We start from the raw sequence: 18771 nt of genomic DNA, 5'->3' as shown, positions 1-18771 counted from the left end.
TTTCAAGGAAGATTACAGAGCCGTTGAAGAGGCATTTCAAATCGAATTCTGCCACAAAGCCACTGCTTTTTCTGTCTCACATTTAGTTTGTCCCTTACATAAAGATTATTTGCGTTTTGGAAACTAACCTCCAACCAAGCTTCAAGCTACAGTTGACTGGAAGCACATCAGACTAAGTGATACGAGTCAACAACAATCTGAGTACAGCAGATTGCTGCTGTAGTTATCTGCACCACATAGACAGCCCTGAGGAATGCCAAGTGCAAGTGTCAATGACGTCTGTGGTCATTTTTGGGGTAATAACCCAAGCACGAGGATAATATCCACGAAAGCAATCTAGGTGCGGTGGGTGGGTGGATCGAGGTGTGTAAAACCATGACTGTCAGAAAGGGTTTCTGGGTAGGGAGATAAGGCCTGAGATGGACAGATGTAGTTGTACTTTAACCAGCAGGCCGGGAAAAGCCATGCAACTGGCACAGCATTCGAGCACGCAACCATCTGGTGCTTTGGCCCTATCTCTCCTTCTCCCTCATGGCGTGGCCCTCTGTCCTGGCTCGAATGCCGGTTAGGCAAACCAAAGGGGCCAAGATTTTGATAATGTTGTCCCTCTTTTTCCTCAGTATTCCGTCTCTATTCTCTCTGTCCTCTTTATCTCTCTGTATTTCATCTCAGGGAATATAAATAATATGATAGCTTATATAATAGCTTATATATACGGTAAGCTATTATATCATAAGATATGTATATATGTATTTTTTTTATATTTCTTTCTCTCTAACCCTTCTTTTGTTTATCCTTTGTTTGGCTGGATGTTGGTTTGCTGGACCCAAATGATGTTCTCCATCACAGCTCCAGTTGGTTGCTGTCTAGCTAAGTTGTCTGTCAGGTGTCCAAGTGAGCTCTGCTCCAGACCTCTCCGCTCGCCCACTGAGGGGGTTGGGAAGGGGGGTGAGATGGTTGCATGGCAACCCTAATGGCATTTTTTTTATCCCCCTCCCTCCACTCCTTCCTATTGCTATATTTTCCTTCAGAAGCCACCGCCCTTCACCTGTGACCACACACAGGCTCAATGTGACTCGACCTGGTCAAGGGATTTGGGGTCTCTGTTTTCTTAATGTTGAGTTCATGCTTGTCGCTCCACTGGACAAAGTTCTGAATCACAGGTTTGCACACAGCTGTATCTGTTGTGTCTGACGTGAGACCCTGGATAGCTGTGTCATCAGTACAGGTAATCAAGTCATTGTTAGCAGTGGTGCATGCACATTCGTTGGTGAACAGGGTGAACAGAACTGTGGAACTAACGTACCCCTGGGGGGCGCCAGTGCTGAGGGTCAAGGGTTCAAACGGGGTGGTGTTTAACCTGACCTGCTGGGTGCGGTTGGCCCTAGGATTCTCAAGGTGTTTAGTCACTTTTGGCACTGTGCTGTTGGTTGCATCATCAGTCCCTCTCTGGTGTTTGTGTGCGAACTGCCTGGAATCAAGTTGTGGGACTACATACAGCTGTAGATTGCTCACCATTGTTGGTTAGTTGTCAGTATTTGGGCTTGTCGAACAAAGGTTTGACAAGATTACCAGCCTGTTACAGGATCTTAGCCAATGGTCGGTCCCTCAGAAAACACCTGGTTCTGATCTGGCTGTGGATGGTGTGCAAACCCAGTTCATGTTGCTGGTTGTAATAATATGACCACATGTCATAGTATAACTTTGGTCAGTGTTACATTATAGTCAATACAGTCATTTTTATCACTTCACACAAACTAATTTTAATGACCCACTTCTAGGACATGCCTTTCGTGGGGAATGATAGTAGTTTCCCCTGTGCAGATCCATTACTAAGAGACTACAGGTGCTTAAACATTGAAACCTGGATGCAGATATATTTAGCGCGCGCACACACACACACACACACAGCGTGATCCATATTCGTTGCCAAAACTAAACTGTAAAAAGTTAGACTGTCAGGTTAAATATATATATATATATATAGTATATATATCATGTCACTTACAGTATGAACACTGCAGACAGCAAACAGGAACAAGCTTATACCTACTGAATAAGCTTTAAATGGGACTTAAAGTGGTGAAATTATCTGCTTATGGGCAGGAATTACACACAGACAAGAATCACTGCACAAGCAACATAGTGAAAGCAGTCTCTCCCTACAAAAACTGTCATGAATAATATGTTTTGGTTCTTCATGAAGCAGTAAACCCCTACCCTTAATTTACAGACCAGATAAAACACAAAGGAAGATCCATTAAAAAATATATAATATTCTAGAGATCATCAGCCAGCCCAGTGCAAATGCTCAGACCAGCTCAACAATTTTATCAGGAAGCCGTTACGAAAAGCTCTCAGAAACCTGCCTCCCTTTTCTCCATTGCCAGGGCAACAGACGGCAAATCAGCAGCTTCTCTCACATGCTTGTGTGTCATAGTAACAGATTGGCTTTGGCAAACCAATATCCACCAATCCCCAGGCCTGTAGGGAGGCAACTACTGTTGCCATTGTGATTCATCGCTGTGCTTTAAGGGGGTGTTCTTGTGCTATACATGTCAGGCTACTCAAACAATAGGCAACAGCTGACTTAAATACACATATGGGTTTGATTTGGGGCTGAAGGACTGTGAATGGAGGATTTTTTTATTACACGTCTACCGGATGAAGCTGCATGCAGCTAATCGACCCCACTAGACAAAACCAGGTCAGCGGAATAAACCCAAGAAATGAAACAAAGTTGTTCAAGAGAAATTCCTGAAATCTAATCTACAAAATGCCGTAACTGTAAACCATACCAATCCTTCAGTAAACTGCTGACAGGATTTTGATTGTGGTCCAGTGTGGACCAGATAGAGTAAAGGCTAACCACCTGCTAGAAAGAGACCTGAGAAAAGAGGGAGGCTAATCTTCTATCTATTCCAGTAATGCCAACCTGTCAGAAGTGAGCGCAGGCTGCCATGCTGCTGTTTATGAAAGTGGCACTGGAATACGTCAGGGGACATGTGCCACTGTGGGTAAAATGACTACTGTCAGCAGGCACCCAGTATGTATTATGTTGTGTATCCTTTCACCTAAATACCAAACTCCCTGTCATTAGATAGCTACTGCAAGAGTATTTCAGTCTCTTTGAAGTCCTTGCATAACATCTCAGAGGAGTGCCTTCAAAAGGAGTGAGAAAGGCTCAGTCCAATATTCCTACTAACACCCCCAAAAAGCTGGAAGCAAGGAAGGGACCATGAACCTCTAATGTTTTCTCCTTTCACCCACATGGATCTCATGGAGGTTTCCACTATGGAATCAATCTCAGTCTGTTGTCACCTGACTGAGTAGAAATATGACAATGCAGTACAAGCAAATGTTCAAACTCATGGAAACGATGCATATCTTAGAATATACTTCAGCAGATATATACGAATATCTGCTGTTTTACAAGAACTGCATGTGAGCAATGAGGAGAACTTTCTGGTTCAGTGAGATGTTTATAACATTTAAACAAAATGTTTGTTTACCTGAACCTGAATGGCCACATACGTTTGCTGGTTGTGATTATTATCAAGACTGGAGGAGGCCTCTTTCAACAATGCTTTATGTGACTTTCTCTGCATGTAGGTGAAAGTTCATGTCACTTTGTGTGCACCTAAAATGTAAAACCTGTTGACATACGTATGAAACGGTGAGTCATTTGTGATATTTTGATGTTGCAATAAAAACAAAATACCAGATGATTGTGCCAAACCAGCTGATTATACTGTTGAACACTGACTTGGGAAGGCCTGGCTTGTGAGGCCTGAAGAAAACTGTTGTTTTTGATGAAATCTCCAGTCTTATACTTACAGACACAGACAGAAAGATAGATAAATAGAGAGAGAGAGAGAGAGAGAGAGAGAGAGAGAGGGATAGAGAGATTAATATAACACATACTTTATCAAGGCACTCCTCTTGTGGGAGTAACTACTTGACACCCTTTCCTGAAGCCATGTAAGATGTCAGACTGTGGACCCGACAGTGAAATATAGGCTCCGGGGTGGTATATTTAACCCCGCCTGGGCCACTCCCCCTTTCCTGTGTCCTCTCCAGGAGTTTCTGAGGGGGTGGAGTGCGGGGGAGGGTGCAGGATCCGGGAGAGGTGGTTAGAGTGGAGGTCTGGTTAGGACAAGCGTAACCTTTACTCCAGTTCCTCTGGACGGGTTCATTCTGTCTGCCCCACTTATAACACATACAGGCTGCTCCAGCTCCTCTTGTCCTGTCCTCCCTCTCTCCTACCCTTCCAAACTCTCACTTCTCCCCAGTTGCTGGTTCTGTGCTGCATTGCACAACCCTCCTGTTTTGCCTGGCCTGCTGCTACAGCACCCTGAGGTCATAGTGAGTCACAAAGAAGTAGGGCACTCCCTTACCAGGCCTGCCATGCCATGCCATGCCATGCCATGCCCTGCCCTGCCAGGGCATACCTGCCACCCTCCCAACAGCTCCCACTTGCCCACCAACAGCGTGGCCCACTTCAGACTGGGGACAAACATATCAAGAAGGGGTGGGTGGGGACTGGAGACAGTGGGTTGGTTGAACAGATTACTTCATTAGTTTCAGCTACATTTTACTTTGCTTTGCGTTTGTTTTTGTTATTTGAGTGAAACGATGTTGCACTTTTACAAAGTAGGTCATGTTGACAAGGGGCTTTTATTTTATTGGAATAAGTATGGTGATGTAACAGTAACATTTTTGTCAAAGTAGCCTGGAATAGAACTAATTTGAATTCCCTGACATGCACTGAGAGACACTTGATGGCTTTATTCAATTTGAATTCTTTGACATAGTGAGTGTGGTACATATATTGTGGTAAAACATTTATAACACAATGTGTTTTGCCTGTCTTGGGGAAGTCATGTGTGTTTCTATATTTGAACAGATAGCTCTGAAAGAACAAAGAATGATTTAGTCTAAGACATCTAAAATTCAGTAGGTGAGGTTATCCAGAAACTCCACCCTGAAGTTCCTTGAAGGAATTGTTTACAACTTCAGCCAAAAATTCTGGCCCGCCAAATGGTGATGAAAAATGAGCTACACAAGACAGCTCTACACCCTGATCTATGCCTAGAAGCACTCAGATCTCATTGCAATCCAACAACATTAATACAAATGCAATTATAACAACGTTTTAGTTATTGTTATATTAGCCAAATAATCAACAATAGATGATCTATCTCAAGAGGCTATGTTTACCTACTGTTTAACAGGGTCCAAAACGTTTACCCATTGGCCTTTCGTGTTTCATTGTGTTTAGTGTCACTAATGTAAACATTTTGATTTATAAAAATTATACTATGAATATATTATTGATACAATGTTGAATCTGTTAGACAATTTGCCAATCTGTATGGATACTGCTATCTAATGACTGGTGTAAACGTTTTAGATGTGAAACACATTTTTATATCAACAGCATAGTGTTTCATTATTGGAAAACAGATGAACACAAATCAGTGAAATTTCATCAACTAACTTTGCAGTGAAGCAATCACGGGCCAGGCACACGAGGGGAACTCACGGTTCCCCTTATTCTGCACTGGGGCGACCTTTTGCCTAGTTTTCAGACTAGCAGTTCATCGGGTTTACCCTGACACTGCTGACTCCCCCTGCGCGCCCACCAACAGCCACGCACCCTATTTCCTCCAATCGCATGGCTACCATGCACTGTTCACGCGTCGTCTCATTTGCCATTGGATAAGGTCTCACACACATTTGTTTTTCATTGGTGGCATGTTGCCACCCGCTTGTGTGTTGTGAATTTTGTTTTCCTTTTTTTCCCCTCATGTTCTACGCTCAGCTGAGAAAGGACCCAGTGAGAAACGACTTCGAGCGCACCCAGGCTACATTGTGAAGGCGGAGCGCAACCGCTTCTTTGTTTCATATTGGCTTGACAATATTGAGTGAAAGATTTATTTAGTGATGCCATCACGTACATTTGCAGAGATGGAAGAATCATGTGGGGTAAGTAGCATGATACTTATATATAGGACCATGATAATTCGTTTCATGGTATTTATAAACATCTCATTTAGTGACAATTACGTTTTGCGGCAAGTAGCCTAATCTAATGCCTAGCTTTATTTACGCGATTTCTGATGTATTAACATCTTTTAAATAAAAAATTCAACTGAAAATGCGGAGGGATTTTGTCAGCTAATATTTTGGATGAACAATGTCTATTTCGCCGGCTCATTGGGATGGACTCACTTTAGAAGTTCCCGAAGAAAAACAACAACACGCCAACTGTAAGAGTGTGCCTCTGAAATAGTCTTCATGTAATTTAATTACCTCCAGAAATACTCTCAATTTACCCGGGCCCCAGGTGGTCTACTATGTTTGTGTGTGTAACTAAACATATACATGCATTATATATTACACACATTCCGTTGTTTGTCTGAACAGTTCACATGTTTTGTTAGGGAGTGGACATAGGGTCACCACTCTCACATCACCATTAGATAAGGAAAAGGGAGCATTTCCTGATGCAGCCCACTGACTAACGTCTCCTGTGCATGGGGGTTTCACATGGCTAGTCATGGGAGCACGTCACTCTGTGCTCTATATTTGGCAGTGGGAGGTGCCTTGGCTGCTTGCCTGGGGCAAGTCTAGATGGGGTGTTGTCTCTTATACCCCTGCCCCTCAGCCCTGGCCTGGTCACTGTGATGAGTCTTAGCAAGAGACACTGAAACTCAGAGCAAAGGACTGGTGAGGAAAGGCACTGTTTAGGGTTAACTCATCTCTCATCTTAATGCATCTCTAAGTCAGGTCTGGGTTTATTATCGAGGTTCAGTCCTCCACAACGAATGTTCTCAGTTTGAGTAATATGGGCTGGTAGTGCTACAGTGTTGTTACCTGTTGTCATCAGTATCACATACTACTTTGTATGACATAGACATATGATTCGGTCTAACTTTCCACCTTCCTTTGTCTCTCTGGTCCCCCAGGCAGAACGTATGGACCAGAGTGTCTCCTTCCAGAAGAGGAGGAGGTACGACAGTGAGCTGTGTGGTGCTGCAGCCTCGGCCAGTCTGGAGTACACAGACCTGGAAGCTGCTGAGGCCCTGGTCTGCATGAGCTCTTGGGGCCAGACCTTCAACAGCAGTAAATCCAGCTCCTGCAAGCCCAGGCCCCTCACCCCTGCATCGGACTCCTGCGACTCCCTTCTCCCCCCGGAACCTCCGGAGACTCCCAAGGACTTTGTTTCCCTTTCCTCCCTGGTAAGAGAGTAAACAATGTAATGCCACAGATGTTTTTTTTTATCTCTTTATTAGCGGGTGTAATGGCAGTAAATACACAGAGGCATATCAAGTTACATAAGCAGTGCTTAATGCTGCCAACACGTAAATCTTTATTCAACAACACATTGAACACATTGAAACACTTTTTTTTGTCTGCATGGGAGCCACCGAGGTTTGGGGGGGTAGGTTGTGTGGAGGCTGAGCCTGCCTTAGTGATAGGTGAGCGAAACAGCGGGTCAGTGTAAACAAATACGAAGATAAGGATCTGTGTTTGGTTGGTAAACAGATACTTGGGGCCTTGGTTTAGCTGTGTAAACCTCTGGGTCTCGGGCCTCTCGACAGCTGATAACCCCATCCCAAGTCTCCAGGTTATGCATATACTGAAAACTTAGGGATGGGTGGGGGTGGAGGGCGGGGGGGGGGGGGGGGGGGGGCCTCCCAGGTGGCACGTAGGTGGATCAGAGATAAGCACCAGGTGGGTGTTGAACTTCACCCACTTGCTCATCCTCTTGACTGCACGCCGGTCATAAAAGTCAGTTTACAGCTCTAAATGGTCATTAGACCTTCTGTGTCATGCTTCTCGGGACACGAATATCTCCTAACAGCAGCATCCCACCTACTACTTGAAACAGGGGACACCCAGTACAGTTTCTGTGTCCAGTATTGTTATACTGCCAGCACTTTGCTGCTCCTGTTGTTTTTTCTTTACAGCTGTGTTAATATGTTTCTTTTGCCTCTTCCTCTTCTGTCTCTAGTGTATGACTCCCCCTCACAGTCCCAGCTTCGCTGAGACCTCCAGTAGCAGCACTGCAATCCACACCAGTACCTCTTCTCTGACCCGGCCAGGCCCCAGCACCTGTGGGACCCGGCTCCAGGGTCACGTCCAGGGCATGGCCTCCTTGGCTGTAACTCCCCCAGCACCTGCTCCTTGCAAAGCCATGGCAACCAGCGTGATCCGCCACACTGCAGACAGCTCCCCCTGCCAGCACATTCCATTTCCCTCCTTCTCTGCCACACGTGGAGCCTCACAGACACCTGGATGCGTGCAGCTCGCTGTCAAGACAGAAGAGAATAACTCCCCACTTCCACCCCACTCTCCATCTTCCCCCTTCACACCCACACCCTCCCACTGCAAGACAGAGCCACAGGCCATTCACAGAGGACTCTGTAAGGACAGCCACACCCCCATGCCAGCAATCTGCCAACCACATGTCAGCCCTCCCACTACTATGCCCCTCTCCCCACTCCCTGTGACTAGCTCTCCAATCATCTGCCAGATGTTCCCAGTGAGCAACCAACAAGGCATGATCTCTGCTTTCATCAATGGTACAGTCCAGACTTCGAGTTGCGGGATGAGAACCACCACCTCCATCCTCCCTAGCCCCCCTGCTGGCACCCCGTCCCTGCAGCAGCCCCTCCTCATGGGCTCACCCATGCCCCAGGGCACAGTGATGCTGGTCCTGCCCCAGTCCTCCATCTCTCAGGCTCCCAACTGCCCCCAGACTGTCATGACACTGGGCAACACCAAGCTGCTACCTCTGGCCCCAGCCCCCGTCTATGTTCCCGCTGGACCCTGCAGCGCCGCCAAGATGGACTTCTCCCGCCGCCGGAACTACGTCTGCAACTTCCCGGGCTGCAGGAAGACCTACTTCAAGAGCTCCCACCTCAAGGCTCACCTCAGAACACACACAGGTGAGACTGAACACACACACACAGAGCCTTTTTGAAGTGAATGAGTCATTAGTGATGCAGTTGAATCGTAGTCATTGTCTATTGGAGATATACCATCTCTTCCTCTGTCTCCTCTTGCACCCCGAAGAGAATGAACTCATTGTATTGACTCAACTTGACTAAACATGTGCAAATTAGCTTGTGACTATGTAGCAATGACTCATTCACTTACTCACACCCTAAAACATGTTCTCCCTTTGTTTTTATCTGTGCTAGGTGAGAAGCCCTTCAGCTGCAGCTGGGAAGGTTGTGAGAAGAAGTTTGCTCGCTCCGATGAGCTCTCACGTCATCGGCGGACACACACAGGAGAGAAGAAGTTTGTCTGCCCTGTGTGTGACCGGCGCTTCATGCGCAGCGACCACCTGACCAAACATGCCCGCCGTCACATGACCACCAAGAAGATTCCTTCCTGGCAGGCGGAGGTCCGCACCCTCAACAAGATGGCCACATCCAAGACCGCTCCCACCCTCTCTCCCACCCCCATCGCCACACTTGGTATGCTGGTCCCTTCCTCTAACTAGACTGGTGACCCCTCCCCCCCACCAAAACCCTCCATCATGACCTATGACCTATAACCCCGTCCCCACCACAGGCATAGGGGGCAGCCAAGCACTCAGGACTCCCAAATATCTCATGGAAAAACTCTCTCAAACATGCACTGGACTTTCTCTACTGCTCATTTGTACGTTTTCTTTTGCGAAAGGAATTATATTTGTTTACTTTCATATATTCTATAAAAACATGTATGCACTCTTTTGCCAAAGCCTATGAAGTTTGTCTTACACATTTCACTCGATTTTTGTATATTTGTAAATGTCTATATCTTTGTATTTGTGTTGTATTAAGAACTACATTTATGTGTCAAATTTGGGAAAATGTTGTTGTAATGTTGTAAAAACAATCGAGTGGACAGTAATTATCAATACTGGGATTGTTCCTTACTCTGTTAACTTTTTCATATTATTTAATACGCATTTGTAATAAAGGGATACAAAAGAACAGTCATGTTGCCTCCATCGTTTACTTCACTTTCCTCAATCCTCCTCGCTCATACAAATGTATCAGTCATCTGATTGAGAAAAACATGATTTATCATCTATTTCCAGGATGCTGATTCAGTCAGCACTTATGTCCAGTCATTTCAGATGGGAAGGAGTAATAGCTATTGCCACTTCCTGTGTGTGTCATGGTGTGAGACCGCTTGCCCCGCTCCTTCTTCCTTCAACAGCCAAGTGGAACACACGTCCTGCTGAATGTGCAGACCACTACTCTGGGCCTCCTGTGGGCTTAGCTCAACCACAAGAGACTTTCTGTCCTGTTCATCTGTGGGTGTGGGGAGTGGAGTAACTGTCAATTATATCAATCTGTATAATCTTGATTCCAGACATTGCGTTTCATTGTTAAGTTCAACATTTCTTTTTTTTTCTGGGTGATTTAAGATTGCATGCTATACTGTTGGGCAACATCCTCACTCCACTGTGAATTTATGATGGGGAGGTACTCTGCAAATGTTAAATAACACCCTTTTAATTGTCGCATATACTATTTGTTTATACCTTTTTTTATGTATTCATTAGATGTACACACATTCACAGACACCAACTTAAACTGTTAAACAGTTAATATATACAGTTGTACCACACCTGGTAACAACTGTCCAATCAGAGTGTAAGAACTGTGAAGTGTTAGTGGGTGCGACCAATCAACAAGCTTGTTGGACACCCTCCCCTCTGCCTTACTGACCGACTTACACACGGAAAGAACATCTAACTGCCTGTGTTGAACAGGAACATCTGGTGGACAACTTGAATGAGTTCAAACATGAGAAATAACTAGGTTTAAACAAGAATAACATTTATTATTTGTGTACAATAAAAAATAAGTACAAAACATTGTTGCACGTATTTGCACTGTACATCTAACCACCTTTAAGTAAACAAATGGAATAGAATACTTGGGACTAGCCAATGGCATAATGGAGTTTGTGTGACAGAATGGATGATTGTCTATGTTACTTGCCTGAACTGGCTAACATGTGATGTGCTTGTGAGTTCATGTGTGTGTGTGTGTGTGCTGTTGTGCTTGCATCCATGGGTGGGGTCAAAAACCTTTTTACACCACAGCTATGTTCCTTTTTTTTTGTACAATTGCAATATCTCACCACTAGGTGGCAGTGAGATCCTATGCACGGAAACATCTAGAATCAGCAGAATACAAGCGGCCACAGAAGGGGCCACTCTGAGCCCCTTCTAAACCCTCTCCACAAACATACACCAACATCCTTCTACGGAAGGGTGGGGAGACCACAGGGACTGTGGTCAGGAAATGAACCTTAAACGCACAATCCCTGCACATACCTCTCCAGAGCAGTTGAAGAGAGGGCCGGACTTACAACTTGCTGAAAAACTGATGACTAGCAAAATAAGTGTAGCTCATATATTTATGGTCAGACCATACCAGTTTAACCATCCACCACTTTTAAACGCAAGGAATACTTGATGCTGAAGTTATAAACGTATATAAAATATGTAACGGCACACCAAAAGGCTCTGTCTATTATCCATTAACAGATATCCTCCCCTGCTGAAGTGTTAAATAGTTATCACTGTGTTAACCATTAATTATTCCTCGGGGGAAGTGACTTGATTCAGAGGGTGACACCTTATCGTAGGATGTCTAAGAGCGGAGGCTCATGTAATAAACATCCATGTGTCTGGTTGAGGAGTGCAGGTTACCCTGCTGCCCCACTTCTTAGCCAACACAGTAATTAAGTCACAGTAACTGCAGGATGTTGAGCTGCAGGATGTTGGGCTGCAGGATGTTGGGCTGCAGGATGTTGAGCTGCAGGATGTTAGGCTGCAGGATGTTGGGCTGCAGGATGTTGAGCTGCAGGATGTTAGGCTGCAGGATGTTGGGCTGCAGGATGTTGAGCTGCAGGATGTTAGGCTGCAGGATGCTGGGCTGCGGCAAGATGTTGGGCTGCAAGATGCTGTGCCGCAGCAGGATGTTGGCCTGCAGGATGTTGAGCTGCAGGATGTTAGGCTGCAGGATGTTGGGCTGCAGGATGTTGGGCTGAAGGATGCTGGGCTAGCAGAAGACTAGCTAAATTCCCTCTCTATAGTGTCCATCAGCTCCTCTTCTGTTCCATCGTACAGCATGACAGGCATCGTCACTGATGGGCTGTGGCAACCTTCAGAGATGCTGAAGGGAAATAGAGATAGGCTATGTGTCAACTTCAACCTGGCTAATATGAAACAATAACTGATGGTTCTGTCTTCAAATTGTTTTTTTTTGTATCAATGTATGTCATGCATTAGGGACTATACAGCTAGATGAAAAATACTGACCATGATTAGGCCTACCTATTGTCTAAGTAATTTCTCAGTCTCACTGTCAGAAATTCTTCTCTTTTTTTAATTGGACGTTATACTGATCTGATCTGCCATTACCACAATAGTTTGGTATTTCGATATGTTTACGGTAAATTCGATCTTGCGCAACAGGCATTTAGGGTACAGACATCGTGTGTGTGCCACATTGAGCAAATCAATTAATTATTTATCAGAGTTGGTTACTTACGAGGCTGTATCTGCGCCAGTACCCGACTCGACACTGACAACAGTCAACAAAGCCTGTTGGAAGGTTTGATCATTAACACAACAATGGCATCATTTTAAGACGTTCCATACCCTGTTCATCTATATTTTAATCTTAAAGAAAACAAATACATTTAGAGTTAGCCTACGTTATTTTAGAAATGTCTTTAACAGGAGCAAATCAATATGCAATCGGTCTCGTCTATTTCAGTCGTAACCCTACCATAAACATAACTCGTTATCCGATGTAGGCCTAATGCTAATGTTAACTATTGTGTTGTGTAAATATGCTCTTACACTTCTCAAAGCGCTTTCAGGGCAAGGGGCTGTCTGGTGTAGTGAGTTTTTCTTGTCGACTCTTTCTGCTCTGATGCACGGCAGACTTTCTTTCTCAAACTGTTCGGGTCTTGGCAAGTGAGGACTCGAATTTAACTCTCTTTCATGGTTTAACCGTCTACAGAAGCCATATGTTTTAGACCTGATGAATGACTTTTTCGGTGAATTTGTTCCTTTAGAAAATATTCCTCTTGGACGTTCATATTCAGACAAAACTCGGTCCAGCTCCTCAGCTATGTCATCCTCGTCTGCTGAGAATTCGGAGTGGTGTCCTTCGCTGTGACAGTCGTGCTTTGCCATGTTTTGTGACAGGGTAAAGTTAGAAAACGTTGGTATTTTTACGGGTTGAAGAGGGTTGTCCTCATTTAGGGAATGTACTATATTATCATCTCGGTTTAAGACGGTTATTTCTCTGACATTTGCAGGTGCAACTTTCTTCCCTCTGCTTGTGCCGCTGCCCATATTGTTGTCCTCGGTAGTGGCACTATAGTCTGTTAAACGTTACGAGGCAAAGTTGAGACACGCTCCCATTTCGAGATTCTCTTGACCCCCACAAAGTTTTCCAGAAACTTAGAAGTTAAAAATTAACTTGTCTCCATGCCGTGGTCCATGCATGAACAACGTTGTGACATGCCACTTGAGAAGTTGCATTACGTTGATATTAAACTATTCCCTAAAACAAAAATAATTTAGCCCAAACAGTGAAAGCTCTTGGGTCATTGACAAACCATTAATAAGCAAGACCAATACCAAAACGTTGCGCTCTTCAGATCCCCATCCCATCTAAGAACACTGTCTAGGAAAAGTAGGCACTGTTTACAATCCAACGTCTCCTAAAGTAGCCACGACAATACCAAGGGTCAGACCTATCACGAATCTCGTCCCGCTCGGAACAAACTTTCAGACAGTTCCCGGGACCCTGCGAGAACAGCTGGAGAGAGGCGCTCAATGTAACCGTTACATAACGACCACTCAGAACCGCGGTGGGGCGAAGTCTCCGCCTTCTCCATCATGTTTTATTTGGAATTTTAAGAGGCCAACCCCTTTCAAGTATTCGTTGTTTATCTCCTCCCCACACCATTGCGTTTTTTTCACATAAGAAAGTCTTGCTCAAGTGAGAAACTGAACAGTTCCACCTCATTGACTTTCAATAGAGCAAAGAAAGAAATTCGTAAACATTAAATCTGTTGCAGGGGAAATAATGATGATTGAATAGCCAAGCTGAAACCCACATCAACAGGAATTAAACATGCAGGGGGTCTAGAAAAGCGCAAAACAATGCCTAGTTGTAAAGAAAGAAAAGACACAGTAATTACTGTGATATATGTCTGCCAGATCTTGTCAGCAACAATAAGCGGCCCATTGCCTCCCTGTGTTCAGATAATAGCTTTTATTGCCATGCGTGAGCCAAGAAGGATGTGGGGTCCTGTCAGAGACGAAACCCCAGCCTCACAACCCAGTGTTGAGAGATTAGAACTCAGAGACACACAAGAGAGAGGGGAATTCCAATCCAACAGCATAGGCTTCCTGGAGATCCCTCAGTAAGTCTTTGTTTAGTCCACTTGCGTTAACAAAAGGACCAGCAGGGCATTTCTCTCTGTCAGGTCCTTCTGCTGTCCAGCAAGAGCTGTCCAAAGTTAACCGGCTGGACTTGTTTGCTAACAGTCATTTTCAATCTCTCGCTTTCTCTCTCTGATGAACATACACAAACACACAGCTATACAGTATGTGTCCTAGAGCCACAAAGTCAAAGACACCATACTGGCCTTTAAGGGCAACGTCATCACTCATGACTTTCATCTTCAAAGTTTCCAAACCTTATTCTTGATATGTGTGGTATGTACTTATGTGACTGTGTTTGTGTATTTCTGACCAGACCGTTTTTGTTATTCACTGTTACATTCTTCAGTCCCAAAGGAGGCTTGGAACATCTGGATAAGAACTCAACAGCTCCCAGAGCAGAGGGAGGCTCCACAGCTGGAGAGAGGGAGAGAGGGAGGGAGGACGATAGAGGGAGGGAGAGAGGGGTGGACAGTGTAGACAGACAAGGGAGAAACAATGAGAAAGAGAGAGAGAGAGAGGAACATGAAGGAGAAATAGAGGACAAATAAAATAGAGAAATAGGATAAAAAGAGGAGAGCAGAGAGAAGAGGGAGGATTGAAAGAGCGAGTGAAGGGGAAAGGGAGGGAGGCCACAGCCCAGCTAGTAGGAGGCATTTCTGTGGTTTTCAGTCTTCTTATAGCTCAGAAGAAACCCCTCCACAGAGACTCCAGAGAACAGGGTTGTGCTTCCTTGAAAGGAAGCACTACTTTATTCAACACTTTCAGAAGAACTCTCAAGATATCCCATTTCTCTTTGATGAATGGTGAATGGCTGCTCAGAGGTTATTCTCCCTTGCACGTAACCAAAAATAAGAATATTCTCAAGAAGGCTCAATAAGTCAAGTAGACTTTTTTACCATGGGGACCAGATTTACAGGGAATGTTTTAACAAGCAAACTGCCCACTGATAGGTATTCCAGTTAAACAGAGCTGTCTGGGACCTCTTCCTCTCTCAGGTATACAAACACCACATGTCAGAAAGTCTAGACAGCCACAGATCTGCTTACATCCCATCATGCTCTCTGGTCTCCATGTGTAGACCTTCTATAGCTGCTCATGTACTTGTATGCACTCTTTTTAGTGATACAACAAGGACTAAACGGAAAATTGGAAGTAGTGCTGATAATCATAATATTATGATAGTTGGTGGGTAAAGGTGCTACAAAGCTGCAAGCTAGTCAAACACTATGACATTGTGTTGACTTGTGCTTCATGTGCCACAGTTTGAACATACTGCAGGTGTACAGTGTATCTGGAAAGTCTTTTATTTGGTTCCCAGAGAATGGGAATGTCTTCTGAGAGCTAAGATGCAGAAGACATGAACAGAGCCCAAACGGATTTCCACTGCAAACCCCTGACACGGTGACATCATGTTTCCGGGGTAACCACCATTGCACGCATGAGACGTGCAGCTGTAGTGTAAAAAGGGCTGTCCCATATATCTCCCAACTCCTCTCTCTGTCTGTTAGATTGCTGGGGTGTGAATAACGCGCTTTGATGACATTGAAAATCTGTTGAAAGTACGTCACTCTGACGCAATTTGACTTTCAGGTCACCTTTAGGAGGATAATATATGTTGCTCATGCCGATGTAATTACGTAAGAGGACACAGAAATTATGTTAGGTTTTCAGTTGACATTATGTTCATGAATGGATATTGTTTACATTCTGTGACTAGGCTGTGTGATTGTAATGTACACCCATTAATTAAAACTTACATTTAAATATTTAACTTGTTTTACACTTGATACATTTGTATGTGGGAGTCAGTTGGCTGAGTGGCTGAGTGAGCTGGCTAGTAATCCGAAGGTTGCCAGTTCGATTCCCGGTCATGCCAACTGACGTTGTGTCCTTGGGCAAGGCACTTCACCCTACTTGCCTCGGGGGAATGTCCCTGTACTTACTGTAAGTCGCTCTGGATAAGAGCGTCTGCTAAATGACTAAATGTAAATTTCTAAACGTAATGTGCTATTTCCATGGCACTGGAATTGTTATATTTCTCACCAGCAGATGGTGCTAGAATGAAAGCAACCCCATACTACCGACACCTCTTCCTCAGAGGAACAGAGGGCTGTCTTACAAGTAATGAAACAAAATTATCTGCGCAAGAAAAAAGTTAACGTCTCCATCTCCACATGGAAAGGTGTTGTCTCTTTAGTTCTCACATATAAAACATATCAGAGTAGTCACATCGGTTCAAAATTCAATGTTTATGTTTGTGTATGTTTGCTCTATTTTTTTTTTTTTACTTTGTTCAATACAAAGGCAATTCCCTTCTCACTTTGTGGTCATTATTGCAGTTCCAGAGACCAAGTTGAAGCTTTCCTGCCAAAGGTCATGTAATCAACCAATAACCATTACTGTGCCTTTGTTTTAAATAAAACAATCAATACTAGCCTGTTCTCTTGCTAATTACCTTCCAGATAAGAGGAGTTTGTTGAGTACCTGGGAAACACCAGATAATCAATAACAGCCTCCTTAGCATTATCTGACTCCCATATTTCTAATTATGTTGAGGTTTATTTATTTCTATTCCATTCTGTAGTTAAATTATTAGGTTCTTCTATCCACATGTATGATGTTTATTTTTGTTTTGGTGTAGCGTGATTTGAGCTGCCTCATTAGTCATGTTTTGTTTAACCTGTGAGGGCCCTTCTGGTATTTAAAGCTGGCAGACTGGACTGTTGGGAGAAAGATTGCAGCAAGTACAGCTGTAAGAACATCCTCACTTCGCTGTTCCAAGCCTGGCTTTGTGTTTTCCCCCTGATTGCTTATTAAAGATGTTACTATAGCCCTAGATTGTCATTGGATTTATTTTAATTGGTTCTTATAAGGGAAATGCTATAAAAAAACACAATTTCTGTATTTTCTGTAAACCTTTTTTGAGCGACTGCCTTCCTTTTTATGGAAATCAACACTATTTAATTTTTGTCCTCAGCGCATGGCTTGGGAGTGAGGCTCAGATATCAGTTCCCCTCTGTAAACTCATTTCCCAGGCTGCATCCCTAGGCCTCTGTTAACCTGTGTTTCAACCTCCATGAGACACCGTTTTAAATGTATTTCCTTTATTCTATGTTGTGTTTACGTTTCCCTAGCTAGCTCTGAATCTTCCCTTGGCAGACAGTGCGTCATGCTGATTAAAGGAAGTTCCAGTGAAACATTGCCTCAGTCAAATCCTGGCTCCAACTCTGGTGTGGAACTAATACTGACTTTTTCAGCCAATACCTCGAAGTGGAAATGAATACACTCTGTGCAGCCCTCAGGTTCTTTTGATTAGCTACGTCTATGCATATTACCACATGTAACATTTGGGTCAGGATATTTTCATTTGTTGCGCTTACTAAAGTTTAACATATTTTAGAACTTCAACTTATTTTGCTAAGAGCATAAGAGACAGGCTTAAGTCTCATTCCTGTTTGAAATGTACTTCTGATTTCACTTCATCATATTTCTGCTCTTAGAAAGTCTGAGCCAGATTGGTCTCTAGGTGGCGCTCCACATTTGCCGCTTAAGGATATAAAAATGAGGTTTTGAAATGATACACTGGGAATTTTGCATCGTAACTGTCGCTGGGCTGAGCGGTGCTGAGGGATAAGCAACTACTGAACACAATGTTACTTGTATCAGCACATCAGTCCAATTATCCACTACATTATTAGATCTTCATGTTTTGTTTTTATTGTGAGAGAGGTCAACGTTTTGTGAAATTTTAGATTTATCCATCTCTTCAGAATATTACAAGACAAACGTCAACAAGCATGAACATAGAGTGTAACCACGAAAGATCAGAATGCTGTCTACCCTGTAAACTCACGAGACTAGATAGTTATGAGACACGACAAATATAATCTCCCAGTAAAATGGCAAAAAATCTATTGGTCATGCAATCCCATTCCTCCACTTGATGTAATTATCTGGAATAAAAACCTTAGTGTTCCCAGCGGGCTTCCAGGAAGCCAGCCGAGAAGCCAGGTTAACAGTATAGTGTCCCCTCGGTGCCTCTAATCCGATGTGGCACTTGTGTGTCTCTGTTCAGTATAAAAAGCCAGTCTCACTGCACACCATTCGTTGTCTCAGAGAGAGGGTATAGAAAGCAGATCATAGGGCTGCTACTTCTTAGGAGGCTTCGACAGCCAGCCTCCTGTTTAAGAAGAGAGATGGAGAGTGTGTATGTATGTGTGTGTGTGTGTGTGTGTGTGTGTGTGGGGGGGGGGGGTTACATATGTGTACCAAACTCCATT

General features: G+C 44.0%; 1 protein-coding gene and 1 long non-coding RNA gene across 3 annotated transcripts; one reads left to right on the top strand and one right to left on the bottom strand.

Annotated features, from left to right (window-relative positions):
- Nucleotides 1-5797: 5797 nt before the first annotated feature.
- On the top strand, nucleotides 5798-9999 carry klf11b (Kruppel like factor 11b). 2 transcript variants are annotated; one of them, XM_062469587.1, is made up of 4 exons: nucleotides 5798-5988; nucleotides 6972-7244; nucleotides 8021-8957; nucleotides 9213-9999. In XM_062469587.1, exons 1-4 carry the CDS (start codon nucleotides 5947-5949, stop codon nucleotides 9515-9517), a joined length of 1557 nt encoding a protein of 518 aa, XP_062325571.1. In that variant the 5' UTR covers nucleotides 5798-5946; the 3' UTR covers nucleotides 9518-9999. The 2 variants fall into 2 exon arrangements, with proteins under 2 accessions (XP_062325571.1, XP_062325572.1); XM_062469588.1 differs by lacking the exon at nucleotides 5798-5988 and adding an exon at nucleotides 6038-6792.
- An 834-nt stretch (nucleotides 10000-10833) lies between these two features.
- LOC134027150 (uncharacterized) lies at nucleotides 10834-13907 on the bottom strand. Its single transcript, XR_009931424.1, has 3 exons — nucleotides 12890-13907; nucleotides 12576-12628; nucleotides 10834-12197 (listed from the first exon to the last, which is right to left on the bottom strand). It is a non-coding gene; the product is annotated as an uncharacterized LOC134027150 (long non-coding RNA).
- Nucleotides 13908-18771: the final 4864 nt, after the last annotated feature.

This window comes from Osmerus eperlanus, chromosome 9 (assembly GCF_963692335.1).
Source record: "Osmerus eperlanus chromosome 9, fOsmEpe2.1, whole genome shotgun sequence".
NCBI classification, from domain to species: domain Eukaryota; kingdom Metazoa; phylum Chordata; class Actinopteri; order Osmeriformes; family Osmeridae; genus Osmerus; species Osmerus eperlanus.
The sequence above is the reverse complement of the archived record's forward strand: the minus strand, read 5'-3'. Positions and strand labels throughout refer to the sequence as shown.

Coding starts and splice junctions, on each gene's coding strand:
- klf11b (XM_062469587.1), top strand. CDS start 5,947: ATGCCATCACGTACATTTGCAGAGATGGAAGAATCATGTGGG. Junction 5,989..6,971: donor AGATGGAAGAATCATGTGGG/GTAAGTAGCATG, acceptor CTGGTCCCCCAG/GCAGAACGTATGGACCAGAG. Junction 7,245..8,020: donor TTGTTTCCCTTTCCTCCCTG/GTAAGAGAGTAA, acceptor TTCTGTCTCTAG/TGTATGACTCCCCCTCACAG.